Source organism: Physeter macrocephalus, chromosome 1 (assembly GCF_002837175.3).
Source record: "Physeter macrocephalus isolate SW-GA chromosome 1, ASM283717v5, whole genome shotgun sequence".
Classification (NCBI taxonomy): Eukaryota; Metazoa; Chordata; class Mammalia; order Artiodactyla; family Physeteridae; genus Physeter; species Physeter macrocephalus.
In genome coordinates this window covers 19,930,399-19,945,930 of record NC_041214.2, presented here as the reverse complement: position 1 = coordinate 19,945,930, position 15,532 = coordinate 19,930,399, and the positions used below count along the sequence as shown (strand labels likewise).

The following is a 15,532-nucleotide window of genomic DNA, read 5'->3' as shown; positions in this document are numbered from 1 at the left end:
TTTGCATCCTCTCCCTTTTTTGCTTGATGAGTCTGGCTAAGGGTTTATCAATTTTGTTTATCTTCTCAAAGAACCAACTTTTAGTTTTATTGGTCTTTGCTATTGTTTCCTTCATTTCTATTTCATTTATTTCTGCTCTGACCTTTATTATTTCTTTCCCTCTACTGACATTGGTTTTCTTTGTTCTTCTTTCCCTAGCTGCTTTAGGTGTAGGGTTAGATTGTTTATTTGAGATTTTTCTTGTTTCTTGAGGTGAGATTGAATTGCTATAAACTTCCCTCTTAGAACTGCTTTTGCTGCATCCCATAGGTTTTGGGTCGTTGTGTTTTTGTTGTCATTTGTTTCTATGTATCTTTTTTCTTCTTTGATTTCTTCAGTGATCTCTTGGTTATTTAGTAGTGCACTGTTCAGCCTCCATGTATTTGTGGGTTTTACAGGTTGTTTCCTGTAATTGATTTCCAGTCTCATAGCATTGTGGTCAGAAAATATGCTTGGTATGATTTCAATTTTCTTAAATTTTCTGAGGCTTGATTTGTAACCCAAGATGCGATCTATCCTGGAGAATGTTCCGTGTGCACTTGAGAAGAAAGTGTATTCTGCCACTTTCAAGTGGAATGTTCTATAAATATCAATTAAATCTATCTGGTCTACTGTGTCATTTAAAGCTTGTGTTTCCTTATTTATTTTCTATTTGGATGATCTGTCAATTGGTGTAAGTGGGGTGTTAAAGTCCCCTCCTTTCATTGTGTTACTGTCGATTTCCCATTTCATGGTTGTTAGCATTTGCCTTATGTATTGAGATGCTCCTATGTTGGGTGCATAAACATTTATAATTGTTATATATTCTTCTTGGATTGATCCCTTGATCATTATGTAGTGTCCTTCCTTGTCTCTTGTAACATTCTTTATTTTAAAGTCTATTTGATATGAGTATTGCTACTCCAGCTTTCTTTTGATTTCCATTTGCATGGAATATCTTTTTCCATCCCTTCACTTTCAGTCTGTATGTGTCCCTAGGGCTGAAGTGGGTCTCTTGTAAACAGCATATATATGGGTCTTGTTTCTGTATCATTCAGCCAGTCTGTGTCTTTTGGTTGGAGCATTTAATCCATTTACATTCAAGGTTATTTTTTTTCTTTTCACACACACACACACACACACACACACACACACACACACACACACACTGTATTTTATTTTTACAAGAGATAAATAAACTGACACCAGGCATTGTAAATGGATGACCACAACAAAAGCAACAATGATTGCAATTACCAAACACGAAACACACTCATACTATGTCATAATATTGACATTCATTCCTGTAATCCTCCACTGTAACAGCTCCTTTACTTTGCAGTGACAATTGATTTGTATATTTTTTGCCTCTGAGTCCTTGTGGGATATTTTTGTGTGTGTATTCTAACGGAAAGTCACAAAAATTATAATCATCCTCATCATTTCACTCAGTCCCATGTAATTAATTTTTTTTTCATCTTGATCTTTTGTTAGCACTTTTATGAATTCATCAGTTTTCCATTAGAGTTCTGAAAATGCTTATTCATTCAGTTCAGCAGTATAGTCAGTTACCAGAAACCTGTACTTGTCAGAGTCTTTTCCATGAATTCCTTGAAGATGAAACCCTTTTACAGGAACATTTTTGCAAGAGCATCAGAGTACACCCAGAACTATCTGTAAATGACAAAAGACTTAAAAGTGACCACGGTTAAAGATTTGATGAAACCTTCTCTTGTGTTTCCCTCCTACAGAAGTTTCTTTAGCATTTGTTGTAAAGCTGATTTGGTGGTGCTGAATTCCCAATTCAGCACACCACCATCCCCACTCCCCTGCGGCTTTCCCCCCTTGGTGTCCATACGTTTGTTCTCTACATCTGTGTCTCAACTTCTGCCCTGTCTCAACTCTAAAATTCTAATCATTATTGGATCAAGTTTATATTCAATTAGTAGCCCTTTAGTCCATACAAATATGAAACTTTTCAAGCAATGCTGTAAGCAGACCCTCTTACATTTCACTACCTGAGGGATTGCAGGACTTCTATCACTAAAGGCAGAGCAATCTTGGTTGTAGGTTCTTCTCTTTCATCACTTTAAGTATATCCTGCTACTCCCTTCTGGCCTGCAGATCCACTATAATCTCTTCAAATGTTTTCTCAGACCCTTACTTTTTCTCTTCTTCTGGGACCCCTATAATTTGAATGTTGGTGCATTAGTGTTGTCCCAGAGGTCTCTGAGATTGTCTTCAACTCTTTTCATTCTTTTTTCTTTGTTCAGTTCCTCAGCAGTTATTTCCTCCATTTTGTCTTTCCGCTCACTTAGTCGTTCTTCTGCCTCACTTATTCTGCTATTGATTCCTTCTAGTGTATTTTCCATTTCAGTTATTATGTTTTTCATCTCTGTTTGTTTGTTCTTTAGTACTTCTAGATCTTTGTTAAACATTTCTTGTATTTTCTCAATCCATGCCTCCATTCTATTTCAGAAATTCTGGATCATCTTTACTATCATTACTCTGAATTCTTTTTCAGGTAGATTGCCTACTTCCTCTTCATTTATTTGGTCTTGTAGATTTTTACCTTGCTCCTTCACCTGTGCCATTTTTATTTTGCTGTCTCATTTTTTTTTCCCTTTTTTTAATAAGTGGGATTGTGTTCCTGTCTTACTAGTTGTCTGGCCTGAGGCTTCCAACACTGGAGTTTGTAGGCTGTTGGGTAGAGCTGGGTCTTGGTGCTGAGATGAGGACCTCCAGGAGACCTCACTCCAATGAATATTCCCTGGGGTCTGAGGCTCTCTGTTAGTCCAGTGGTTTGGACTCAGAGCTCCCACCACAGGAGCTTCATCCCAACCCCTGGCTCATGAACCAAGATCTCGCAAGTCATGCGGGGTGGCAAAAAAAAGGAGAACAATAAAGTAAAAAATAAAACTAGACTTAGAAACTAATAGCTATGTTAGAAAACATATAAAAATGAAAATATAGACAAAACAACAACTGGAAGGTAAAACAGAGCCACAATAGTAAAAAAGAGGAGGAGAAAAAAAAAAGGTGGAAAAGGCCTTGGCTGTGGAGGGCAGGGCCTAAGCAGGGGTGAGGTTTGGGCGGTGGGTGGGGACTATGCTTAGGACCCACAAGGCTGGAAAAGTCCGAGGGTGGGGGGGCCTTAGGCTCAACAGAAGAGGCCCAGGCGTGCCTCCCGCCTCTGGTCTCAGAGGGCAGAGGACCCCACCTGGGAGTCCAGCAGGCTTCCTCCGCTCCTCTCCTGCTCCTCCTGGAGGTCCCCTCTCACCTGCCTCTCCTGATCTCCCTCCTATGCCCCCAGGGCCCATGTGGCCTAGAGGGGACTTTGGAGTGCAGGGGACTGGCCTGGGAGCTCAGCAGGCTCCCCCAGCCCGAGTGGGTGGGGCAAACGCCCTCTGTTCTTTTCCACTCCTCTGGTCCTGGAGGGCCCCTCCCACCTGCCTCTCCTGTTCTCTCCTGGGCTCCCTCCTATGCCCCCAGGACCAACCCGGCCTGGAGGGGACCTCTGAGGGCATAGGACCTGGCCTGAGAGCCGGGCAGACTTCCCTGGCCGAGTCGGCAGGGGAAACGCTGGGCCCACTCCCCCCTGATCTGAGTCACCAAGGGTCCCTCCAGGGTGGGAATCCCTCCCCCCTCTCAGCCACCCCTCAGGGGCGCCGGTCCTGTCCAGCCTCCATACTCCCAAGTCCTACCAGTTCACTTGGGGGTTCTTCCCGTCTCCTTGGGCATCGGTGTCTCCCACCAGCATCTGGCAAGCACCCTAGTTGTGGGGACACATGAACTCTGCATCTTCCCACACTGCCATCTTGACTTCACCCGCCCCGCAATAACTGTATTTTTAAATGCTTATGTCACACCCTAGGTACAGAAAGACCAGAAATTGGATGGTGTAAATCTCCCACTTATGGTTCTGAAGCCCAGTTGACAGAATCTTTCGGTGGGTGGGCCTTCACAGAATTCCTTCTTACAAATTTCAGTAAGGTGGTCTATGCCTTATCCAATGCAGGAAGAGACTGATTATTGCTATCTGCCTATAACATTTTTCTGCATATTTCAGATTCGATCTGTAAAGTGTCCTTGGATAACAATGTGTACGTAGTAATGTTCTTCAATAGCAATGGGTGTGTAGTCTGGGGACTGACCTAATACTCCTTTTTCAGGAATCTGAAAGGGGGAGAAAACTAACTCATGTCTCTCCTCCTCAGACATTGTGTTTCTTGCTTTGCTGGGAGTCCCGTTATCTAATTTGCCTGCATGCTAAAAAAAAACAAAGAAGAAGAAGAAGTGGGATAGCACTATAAAAGGAACATATAAAAGTATAAAATAGTGTACATGCCTCTGTATTTTGGAGCTGTAATGCAGTCCCTATTACATTATGAGTCATTATTTTAATCTCCTAGAATAGAAGCTCATTATTTAGTAATAATATTTTGTAATGTGGCTAAAGTACTACTTTGTCCTAAATCTAATAAAATCAAACTATCATAGGGCTGGAAAGGATCATTTAAGGTCAATTTCCCACCTTCAGGCAAAAGTACCACATTTCAACCTCATTCTGATACTCTTTTGCAAGTTACTAGAGGACATTTTTACTCTTGGGTGTCATCTTAAATCTAACTGGTTTTATTATGCTTCTTTGTCCTGATTATTGATGTAAATGTTTAAATATTAACATAATAGGAACTCTAACACATTGTCTCTTAGTACCAAACAACACACTAACCTCCACATTGTCACTTATTCTCCCAAATAATTTGAATTTGAGGATTGTATGCAAAAGAAGGATATTGCAATATGCTGTGGAAGCCCTATTTCCCCCCTCTACTCAGAGCTGGTTCCTGGTAGGTCAGAGATCACTATGGTTATGGTCTTAGGGACAAATGTCTACTGAATGCCCTGAGGCTGTAGAATGCCTGGGAGCAATTAACTGATGATTTCTTTTCTCTGGGCAGCCACTAAGAAGCCATGTGACCTAGAGGATTATTTTACTGCTGTCAACGGAAAATCTTGTTAAAGGGAAAGTAGATGTCATTTACCATTTCCTCTTGGATTTTTAGTTTTGCCATTCTGTCAGAGAGGTTCATCCTTGTTAGGCAGGACTTGTTCTTTCAAACTGATAATCTTGGAATACAGTTGTTTTCTTAAAGGTTTCTTCTGATTTTTAGTTTTCAAGGTTTTTTGTTTTACTTGTTTTGGTTTTGTTTTTAGTTTTTAGTTATATTTAAAAATCATTTACCTAAACTATCTCTATTCTAGATGCTTCCCTAGAGTTTATGAAGGTGGTAACTGGCAACTTTACTGTAGTTTAATTTTTTTTCTTCATAAACCTTGGAAGACATCTATGTAAATGACCAAGGCCTAGGGATTTGAGTCAAGTCATTGCATTTTAGAACTGAAAAGGACATTGAATACCAGCTAATAAATATCCCATTATACAAATTATGAAATTAAGGCCCAGAGATTAAAAGACTTTCCTGAAACCAACTTACATGTTAGGCAAAACTATGACCCTGATCTTTTGATTTCTAATTCTAGATTCTTTCTAATTCCACCCTACTCCCTAACAATCCGATTTGGGTGTTGAATATAATTAATTATAGCGCTTACTATAATCACTGTTCCTAACTATAGCAGGCAGAATGACTGTCCCTCCAAAATGTCTACATCCCAACCCCTAGAACATCTGAATATATGCTAATGGCAAAGAGAAGTTAGGACTGTAGATGGAATTAAGGTTGCTAAGCAGCTGAACTTAAAATAGGTAGATTATCCTAAATTGTCCAGAGAAGTCCAAAGTAACCACAGGGTCCTTACAAGTGGAAGAGGGAGGCAGAAGAGGAAGTCAGAGTGATGAAACATGAGAAGGACTTGAGCTGCTATTGCTGGCTTTGAAGATGGAGAAGGGCAAAGAGCCAAGGAATGCGGGCAGCCTTTAAAGGGCAAGGAATCAGACTCTCCCCTAGAGCTTCCAGAAAGCATTTCACTGTTAACATGTTGATCTTAGCCCAGTGAGACCTGTGTTGGACTTCTAAGCTGTAAAATAATAAATTCATGTTGTCTTAAGCCACTTAGTTTGTGGTAACTTATAGCAGCCACAGAAATGAAAGCACTAACAAAGTATTGATGGCTGCTTAATGGGAAATTTTCTTTCCACAGAATAAATATTAAACTCTTCTCCTTTTCCTTTTTTTTTTAATACTTCCTTAAGATAGTTATGCCCTTAAGACAGTATTTGCCTCTTGCTAGGAAACAAATATCATTTAGTATTAATTTATTGCATTTTCCATAAACAGACACAAGTTCATGCACAGTTAACCAAAAGAAGGAGAGACCATGAGGGAGGTTCAGAAGATGTCCCTGACATACTTCATCAGAATGCCCTTGGGGCAGCCGGAGGAGAAGCAGACTTTTGATATGCGGCTACAATTCTCTGTGTGTCAGATAAAAACATTTCAAGGCTTGACTGTGGATAATAGAAGTTTCTGTAAACTAACTACTGCCCATGATATTTACAGTCTATGATCAAGGACATTAATGCTCATAAAATTTTGTCCCTTCAGAACACACTTTCCACTCAAAAGTAGCAAAGAGAAACAAAGTCATATATACCCACACCTTCACACATGCCTCTTATAATAAGACTTTTCACCTGAATAATCATTTTTAGAAATAAGCAAGCCTCAAAGTTTCTGTCACCAATTTTCATATTACCTTGCCACAGAACCATTCTTACATTACTTTAAACCAGCGAAAAGAAAGGCAAGCAGAAACGAATACTTTAAACTCAGTATTCTTTGGTCTAGAAACATCTTTAGCTTGTCAATATTTCTGAATTTCCACCCATCAAGATATTTTTCTCAAAACCTAGAGAAAGGCCTCAGGTGACTGGCTGTCCCAATCTACCTGGGATTGAGTAGGTTCCTGGGACACGGGACTTTCAGTGCTAAAACAAGGAAAATCTTGAGGAAGAAAGACCATAGGTAGGGTTTAAGGGCATGCTTCTGTGATGAGCCGAAGGCCCTGATGCAGAATGCCCCAGGTACCAGGGAAATCATTTTCCAAGTTTAAGGTCCAAGGACCCCCAAACAGGTGAAGTTTGGGCCAAAGAATAGCCTGCCTTGCTCATAGTCTCCAGTATCCTTCTCAATGATTTACTTACTTTGTGATGAGTAGCTCAAGTTGAAAAGCATAATCAGAGGACAGATCTGACTTCATGGAGAATGTACTATACCATCAGCTAAAGTAGAAACTCTGGGCTTTTGCTGACTGGGAAACATGCTTATGTTCACAGGAGCACCCCCTTTGATTTATTACAGGGTATTAATAAGCAACCTCAGATCTGTGCTGGAGGCTCAGTTTGATAGCAGGGTCCGTGCAACTGGACACAGTTACGAGAAGTAAAACAACTGGGAAACGGTATGATGCGCACGTGATTTAGACAGACATTGTTTTGGGAACTGAACGAAGAATGTCACATTAATCCACAAATGGTTCCGTTTGGTAGATAGAGGCTTGGACTCAACAAGTCGCCAGAGAAAATCCAGACCTCATCTCTCTCAGTGCCATCGGAACTACATTTTTAGGAAACACTATATACCTCCTCAAGGTAATCTTACCGTAACCTTCCCATGTCTGAGGGCTTTAAATCAATGAATTCTAACACATTAACATCTGTTTCACAGACATATTCATCCCAAACATTGTTATAACTCTTTCCCTGCCTCAAACAGACTCCCCAGATTGTTTTATCATATGTGAATTTTTAAATCATTATTTTGATTTATTCAAAAGGAAAAATGCAATAAAATAAGAGAAGTCCTATAAATTTAACCACATTCCTGTAAGCAATGTAAAGGATCACCTACCTTGATGAAACTGTCCTCTCCCAGATGTCGTTTGCAAATTCATTTGCTAAAGAGGTTCATAAACTTCATATCTATCAGACAACGGTACACAGCGTATCAGCAATTTGTTTCTGTCGTCCTCTAATGCCATTTTTATCATGCAATTCTAATGAGGAAAATAAAAAAACATGGAATAAATGGGAGAGAAGGAAAACTTCTTACAAGATTAGCAACAGTCATGATTACTTCTAATTACTCATCCAGTTGTCTTGGTCACGTCCCCTAATAGTAGCAGCAGAAAATAACCTCCATGTGAATACAATTAAGCAGGGTAATCAAGCACCTTCTGAAAAATATGAGCTTGTCAAACTTAATAAAAATAATAAACAGCCATGTAAGCCTTCAACTCAAATATTGTGAGTGTCTAGAGGCAAGAACATACCGTGCTAGTATTATGTTTTAATTTAATCATGGAATGTACCTCTTGCTGCTGTCAGGTTTCACCTGTTGAGTCCAAAGCCCAGATGGGTAGTGAATGTTAACCCCTGAAAATGATGAATCACAGTTTCCCTTTTCCTTTTGTTTGCAATAGGTTGGCAGACCTGGACCAAATAAGCCTGCCATTTTCATGGACTGCAGTTTCCATGCCAGAGAGTGGATTTCCCCTGCATTTTGCCAGTGGTTTGTGAGAGAGGTCAGTATATAGAATGATTACTGGCAGAGGAAAGTAGAAAGTATTTTTTTTTATTTCAATCAATCCCTTGTAACCTAGCTATAATAAAAGAGAATAATAGCATAGAAAAAATTCATAATTCCAAGGTCCAAGCTATAAAGGTCACCAAGAGAACCTGATAAGGCAAAATTTTTAAACAGTTAGCAAATGGTATTTATTTGTATTTCACTCATCTTAACTTTCTTACCCACCTTTGGTAGAAAGGCTAACAGGTGGTAAATGTCGTGGATAGGTCATTTAAAAGTTAATGATTGTGGAAAAACCACTAACTTGATCATTATCTCCTAGATAATAATCAATGTATACTTCAGAATAAAAGAAAACAATACATAGTGGTCCCTATTCTAAATGATACTGTTTTCCACTCCTTTATAATTCTAATGGTAAGATATATGTAAAAACCCTTTTAAATATCCATGAGTCCATAATGATATAGATGATTCAATAAATTTAAAAAAGGGAGAGAAGGAGCAACTCTTTCTTATAGAAGAATTACAACTAATAGATGTTCAAATGAGCAAAACAGAAAGTTACCATTAGAACACCACAGTAATAACTACTTCATGAAAATCTACAGATGGATACAAAAATTAGTGGGTAAAAGTTTAAAGAGAAATAGGTTATTTGCAGCAGCAAAGTATCTCTTAAAAATATGTATTATATTACAAAGGCAAAATTTACAGTGGAGAAGCCTAGCAGAAACTACCTTAACCAAGTGATCAAGGTTAACAACACCTGTGTCAAAGTCATAAAGGAAAGTCTGAGGAATTGTCACAGAGAAGAGGAGACAATGATAACCAAACACAATGTGCGGAAGCTGGGTAAAAGGTATATGAGAACTCCTGTATCTGCAACTCTTCCATAAGTCTAAAATTATTTCAAAAGTAAAAGTTTAAAATATTGAAATACTTTAAAAATATAAGACTATTATTATATACACCATAATTTCTTTGGGGTAAAGCACTTCTGTATCTATTCATTAGGCTCTTGGTTTCTGGACATGTTATGTGTCCAACTGGCACCATTTAATTTCAGTGAGTATCTCACTATCTGCCCTCTAGAAAGAAAGACTTTCATCATTACTTCAGTTACTTCTAATCACAGATCACTAACAGAACATGGTTCTATAGCTCTTCCAACATAAAAAGCACATGCTTTACCATGTGTTATTTTAATAAAGATACATGTATAGAGCCACGAAGAATATATAAAAACTGTTACTACACAGAAACCTTAAATATCTTAAAAATCTCTTCAAGCAAGCCTAGGGAAGAGTTGAATGTAAATTTAATATAATCCTGGGGCTGAAGAACTGTGACTAAGAGAACATAATAAATGGGTATGAGGTCCTTCATTCATAGATAGATATACACATCACTTAGCAGGGAGAGCTAGACCCTTAACAGAGCTCCCTTCTCAAGAAAGAGGAATAAGAAGACTTCCATCATTATGCAACTTGAGACTTGGTGAGAGCCTCTCCAAAATCCATCAGTGTGATCTCAATAAGAAGAAGACTTCCATCATTATGCAACTTGAGACTTGGTGAGAGCCTCTCCAAAATCCATCAGTGTGATCTCACTTCATAGTGGGAGGCTTTTTCATTCTTTTTCCTCTACTGAGACCATCTACAGGAGGTCTCACCAAAATTAAACAAATTTCTAGATGACAGTATTAGGAACATGCATAGCCGTCCATAGACATTCCTTATTTACTAGGAATACCCTCATAGCCTACTAACTTTGAAAAAAAGTTCTTACCCTCATATCCTACTAACTTTGAAAAAAAGTTATTACAATTACTATTTCAAAGGAAATGAGTATTCACGTTCTTTAAAAGTCTTTAATTTTATTGAATTTTTGTTCATCTTTAAAGTAAATAGTTAAAATAAAAAGTAATAATTATATGAGTTATATATGGATGAAATAGAGCAGGGGTCCCCAACGCCCGGACTGTGGACTGGTACCTGTCCGCGGCCTGTCAGGAACCGGGCCGCACAGCAGGAGGTGAGCAGAGGGTGAGTGAGTGAAGCTTCATCTGCCACTCCCCATCGCTCGCGTTACCGCCTGAACACCCCCCGACCCCCATCCGTGGAAAAATTGTCTTCCACCAAACCGGTCCCTGGTGCCAAAAAGGTTGGGGACCGCTGAAACAGAGTATCCTAGAAAAAGAGAAGAACTAGAAACTATTTTAAACAAAACTGTCAGTAATATTTTGCTATTTGCTTTTTAAATATTAATAATACTACTTCAAAAGGGGATGCCAGTTTTGTTACCAAAGTCAACATTCATCTAGTCTATGTAAATTTTAGCAGCATAATGCATTCCATTTTTCCATGAAATTCTGCTTTGTAATTTATACACAGGCTGTTCGCACCTATGGACATGAGATCCACATGACAGAATTTCTCGACAAGCTAGACTTTTATGTCTTGCCTGTGGTCAATATCGATGGCTACATCTATACCTGGACCAAGGTATATGAACCAATACTGAGAGGGGCTAATGAAATTAAAACCAACCACTTTCTACTATACTTGTCCTAACCATAAACTGCTCTTTTCAGTACCGAATGTGGAGAAAGACCCGCTCCACCAACGCTGGATCCACCTGGCATTGGCACAGACCCCAACAGAAATTTTGATGCTGGTTGGTGCAGTAAGTATCTGGCTGACCATTTTGCATGCATCTTTTGAAAAGCATAGGAAGAAAGTAACAGGAAAACACAATAGTGTCTAAAATAAGAAAAAAAATATAAATTTTTATATTTTAGAGTTCTAACTTTCTGAAAGCACAGACAATAAACAGTTTGTTTATTCAGTCAACAAAAATGTATTGCTTATTCTTTTATGTTCCCAGCTGTGCTAGACGCTGGAAACATAAGACTGAACAAACCAGACAGAATCCTACTACTTGTGGAATGTAAAATCTAGAGGAGACCATCATTAAATAATTATTTAAACAATTATTTAAATAAAATTGTGATATAATTATAATTTTGTGATTCAACTCTCAGTAAATGATTATACTAATATAGAAATTTCTCATGGATATTAGTTTGTCCCTACTTATTAATCTTCTTACACTATATTGATCTCATTGTTTAGCTCTACACAGGGACATATTGGTGATTTCACATGTAACTTTTTAGCCTGTTAGCTTAAAAACACCCTACTCTTATGACTAAATGTATGCATACTTTATAATGTACACACACGAGGATGATTATAAAAACTCCTGTGAAAACAACTTATTTTTTAACTCTCTAACTCTCTAATTTGAAATTTTGAAACATGACCTGTGGGAACGTCAGTAGATGACCATTTGCCATTTACAACAATAGGTTTTTCCAGGTGTCGGAGCCTCTAAAAACCCTGTGATGAAACTTACTGTGGATCTGCTGCAGAGTCTGATAAAGAGACCAAGGCCCTGGCTAATTTCATCCGCAACAACCTCTCTTCCACCAAAGCATATCTGACAATCCACTCATAATCCCAGATGATGCTCTACCCTTACTCCTATGATTACAAACTCCCCGAGAACTATGCTGAGTTGGTAAGTAGTCATGGTAGTAGATATAGTATTTCACTGTTGAGATTTCAGAATTCTATTCCTGGAAAAAAAAATTATACAAACAATTTCTGGAAGTTCCATTCTTGATTTTCGGTAATAGAAGCAAAAAACTTACCACCACAGATTTACAAGGAATCTGAAATTAGCTAGATAAACTGGCTAGAAGAAATGCGATTTTAATGCAGGGTATGATCCCCAAAATGCGGTTAATTCACTAATCTTCAAAATGACAACAGTTCCACTTCCTCCTGCTTTATCACAATAGTGACACACATGATGATTTCAGACGCATCTGGGGTAATCAACAAAGTTCCTTCACCTCATACATAATCTTAATCAGAAAGTCAATTTTATCAAGTTGCCTTGAGCTGGATTTGACATGCACAGACAGAGTATGGCAGATGTCATTAGGAATTTGGCACATTTGGTTGATATCAGGTTAAGTGATAAGATCCTAATATTGCTTATTTCTAAATTGTTGGATTAGGTGAGACACAGATGTAAATCAATCAATGAACAAATGATGTGAATGGGTCCTTACTATATATGAGAAATAATGCAAAGAAAATGAACTATCCCTGACTCAAAAAATTAGCAATCTTGTTGGAGAATCAAGATACAACCACATGAAAAGTTAAATAATATAAGAGTTTTATACTATTCAAATTAACAAATATGGTACATCAATGTATAATTTGTTTAAATAAGCAGGTTTGAATCCTTCAAACAACTTTTTAAAAAATTTATGAACATCTGGCTGCCAGAAGTTGGGACCAATGATCTGAAAGAACAAGTGTAAGATTTAAAGCATTTGAGTTATGCCAAAAAAAAAAAATGTATTCCACCTAGACAACCACATAGATATTTGGCTTACCTAAATGCATAAATTCAAAGACCCAATAACTTTATCAACTGGAAATTGTTTTGTACTTTCAGATTCAGTCTTTTAGAGACCAAATAAAACATGTAATGCTGTAAATATTTTGTGAAGAGCAAAGTGGAAAAATAACTCAGCTTCTTAGAAAACTGATAGCTAATAGTTACCCAGGTCCTGTTCTTTAAAAAAAAAAAAAAAAAATGCTATTTTTCATTTCATTTCATTTCAGGAAAATCTTCCCATTTTCCCTATCTGTAGCCAAAAAACAAAAGAGGACATCATTAGTTGGAACCATTAAATATTTCAGTTTTCCAATTAGGCTCAGTCTGTAAGTGTTCCCAACAGTGGGTGCTCACAGGCCTGTTTTCCAAGAGATGGGTGTGGTCAGCTCCTCATTTCAGTCCTAGATTTCCAGGGCCACCAGAGGAGAGGAGGTGGGGGTATGCTGTTTGCTTAATTCATGTGAATATGTTTAAGCTGTACCACATCAAAAGAGAAAAAGACAAAGCCATAAAAACTAAGCATGAATGAGTTAGTAAAATATTAAAACTAAAATTATAAACTATATTAAATGTAACAATAACCAATATATCCAATTTGCTTAATAACTAGTTTTAAACATAAACACTAAAAGACTAATGCTAACAGAAAAGCTTAAAGTGTTCTTTGGAATTGAGCTGCTTCACAAAGTTTCAATACTTTTTCTTACTTGGGGAATAAGTTTAAGCCCTTTTAGCAATGAAAACTTTGTTGCCCCACTGGCTCCATACAATAATGTAGTATCTGACTGCTCTAGAAGTCTAAAAACTTTCCTTTAACAAAAAGAATCAAGTAAGTTCTACCTTTAGAATCTCATGAATAATTCTTGCTACTTCCTGTGGTTTCTCCAGGAAAAGACCCAAGACTCAAGGTGAGTTTAGTGGGCCAATTCAATATGTGCCCCAAACGGTGTGAAACCATTCCAGAGAATGTGATCCACTGATACTTTCCTCTAAGAATCACTTCTTCATTTAAAATCAAGGAAAGAGAGGTAATAATATATATATATATATATATATATATATATATATATTAGAAATTCCATCCTCCAAAATTGTTTTTAAATTCTAATTAACAAAGAAGTGAAACGGAACTATATCAAAGTAAAATATTCATAATCAATTCTCAAACAAGCATAAACCACAAAACAATCTTACCTTGTTTATATTTATACCCACAAATCTAATAAATCCAAGGAGAAGGACATGTTACTTCTTATGTTTTCTAGAGCATGATAAGCTAGGTGAATAAAATACAAAAATTCTTTGCACTTATATCACACACATTGATTTAAAAGTTACTTTAATTTCCAATAATTTTTTCTGTGATTAAAATTTTGCCTAGTATCTTAAAAGAGATATTTAAATGCCATCAGTAAAATCTAAGATTCATATTATTTGATTATTTGATTCATTTGAGATCTGAATTTAGTTTGGCACCCCAAAACAATTTAAATCATTTGAATAGTTAACTAGAAATCCTTTCAGTCTTTTTCTTATTTTGTATAAATCCAATTCACTTACTTCCTAAGAACATTTTGCTAGAACAACTCATAACTATAGTGTTATCACAAATACATGTACAGCCAAAAGAGAATTTGAGTCTCCCAAGAAGAAAGATATTGGCTTTTCCATGGTTTTTATTTGTAATGAGGATATCACTTTAAAAAAAGGAAAAGTCTTGACCTAGAAAGATGAACGTTCCACCCAAATCTAGTGCCTCCATATTAATTCTCAATTAGAAAAATGTGACCCCACTGTAGAAAACAAAAGATAGTAAAAGACTAATAAGATGAATTATTGGCACCATACCACATTATAGATAACTAAGAATTTTCTTACAGGACTACAAAGCAGACTGTGTCTTACACAGATTTTAGCATATATATGTGTGTGTGTATATATATATATATGATTCTTATTTTTCTTTATACATATAAAACTTATAAGATCATATTTGTAGCTAAAAACATGGTTCAGTGAAATAATCGGAAGGAAATTATTCTGTACAGAAATATCAGCACTCTCAGTTCAAATTTAGAACATACCGTAAGTAGCAATCCTCTGACATTTGAGTCGTGATGAAAATGTATACGGCTTCATTTCTGAAAGATCTTACGTGTAGATTACCTAACAGTTACTTATATCATGAGACAACCTTCGGAGGGAAGAAAGGCAGAGATGGGAATGCAAAAGGCTGATGAAGTAAAAGTAACAGAAGTAATAGCATGGATTACAAAGGCTACCAAAAAATACATCTTCAGCAGATGAGTAAAAAGTTTGAAACATAAGAGTGTCTTACATGCATAATGCTTTCCTGACTGCAAACTGCTTTTACACACATATATTATTTAAAGAAAGAATACAAAATGCACTGTGAGTTTCCAATGACTTCATAAACGTCCAGTCCCTCAGTGTTGACTCTTAAGTATAAAGCTATC

General features: G+C 37.2%; 1 protein-coding gene across 1 annotated transcript in view; it reads left to right on the top strand.

The window, feature by feature from the left end:
• The window catches only part of CPB1 (carboxypeptidase B1), a 38,564-nt gene that overhangs the window by 12,854 nt on the left and 10,178 nt on the right, over nucleotides 1-15,532 (top strand). Inside the window, 7 exon segments of the mRNA XM_024131886.1 lie at nucleotides 7,347-7,446; nucleotides 7,535-7,636; nucleotides 8,467-8,568; nucleotides 10,970-11,080; nucleotides 11,170-11,217; nucleotides 11,219-11,261; nucleotides 11,947-12,158. Of these exon segments, the coding sequence (XP_023987654.1) occupies nucleotides 7,347-7,446; nucleotides 7,535-7,636; nucleotides 8,467-8,568; nucleotides 10,970-11,080; nucleotides 11,170-11,217; nucleotides 11,219-11,261; nucleotides 11,947-12,158 (718 nt within the window).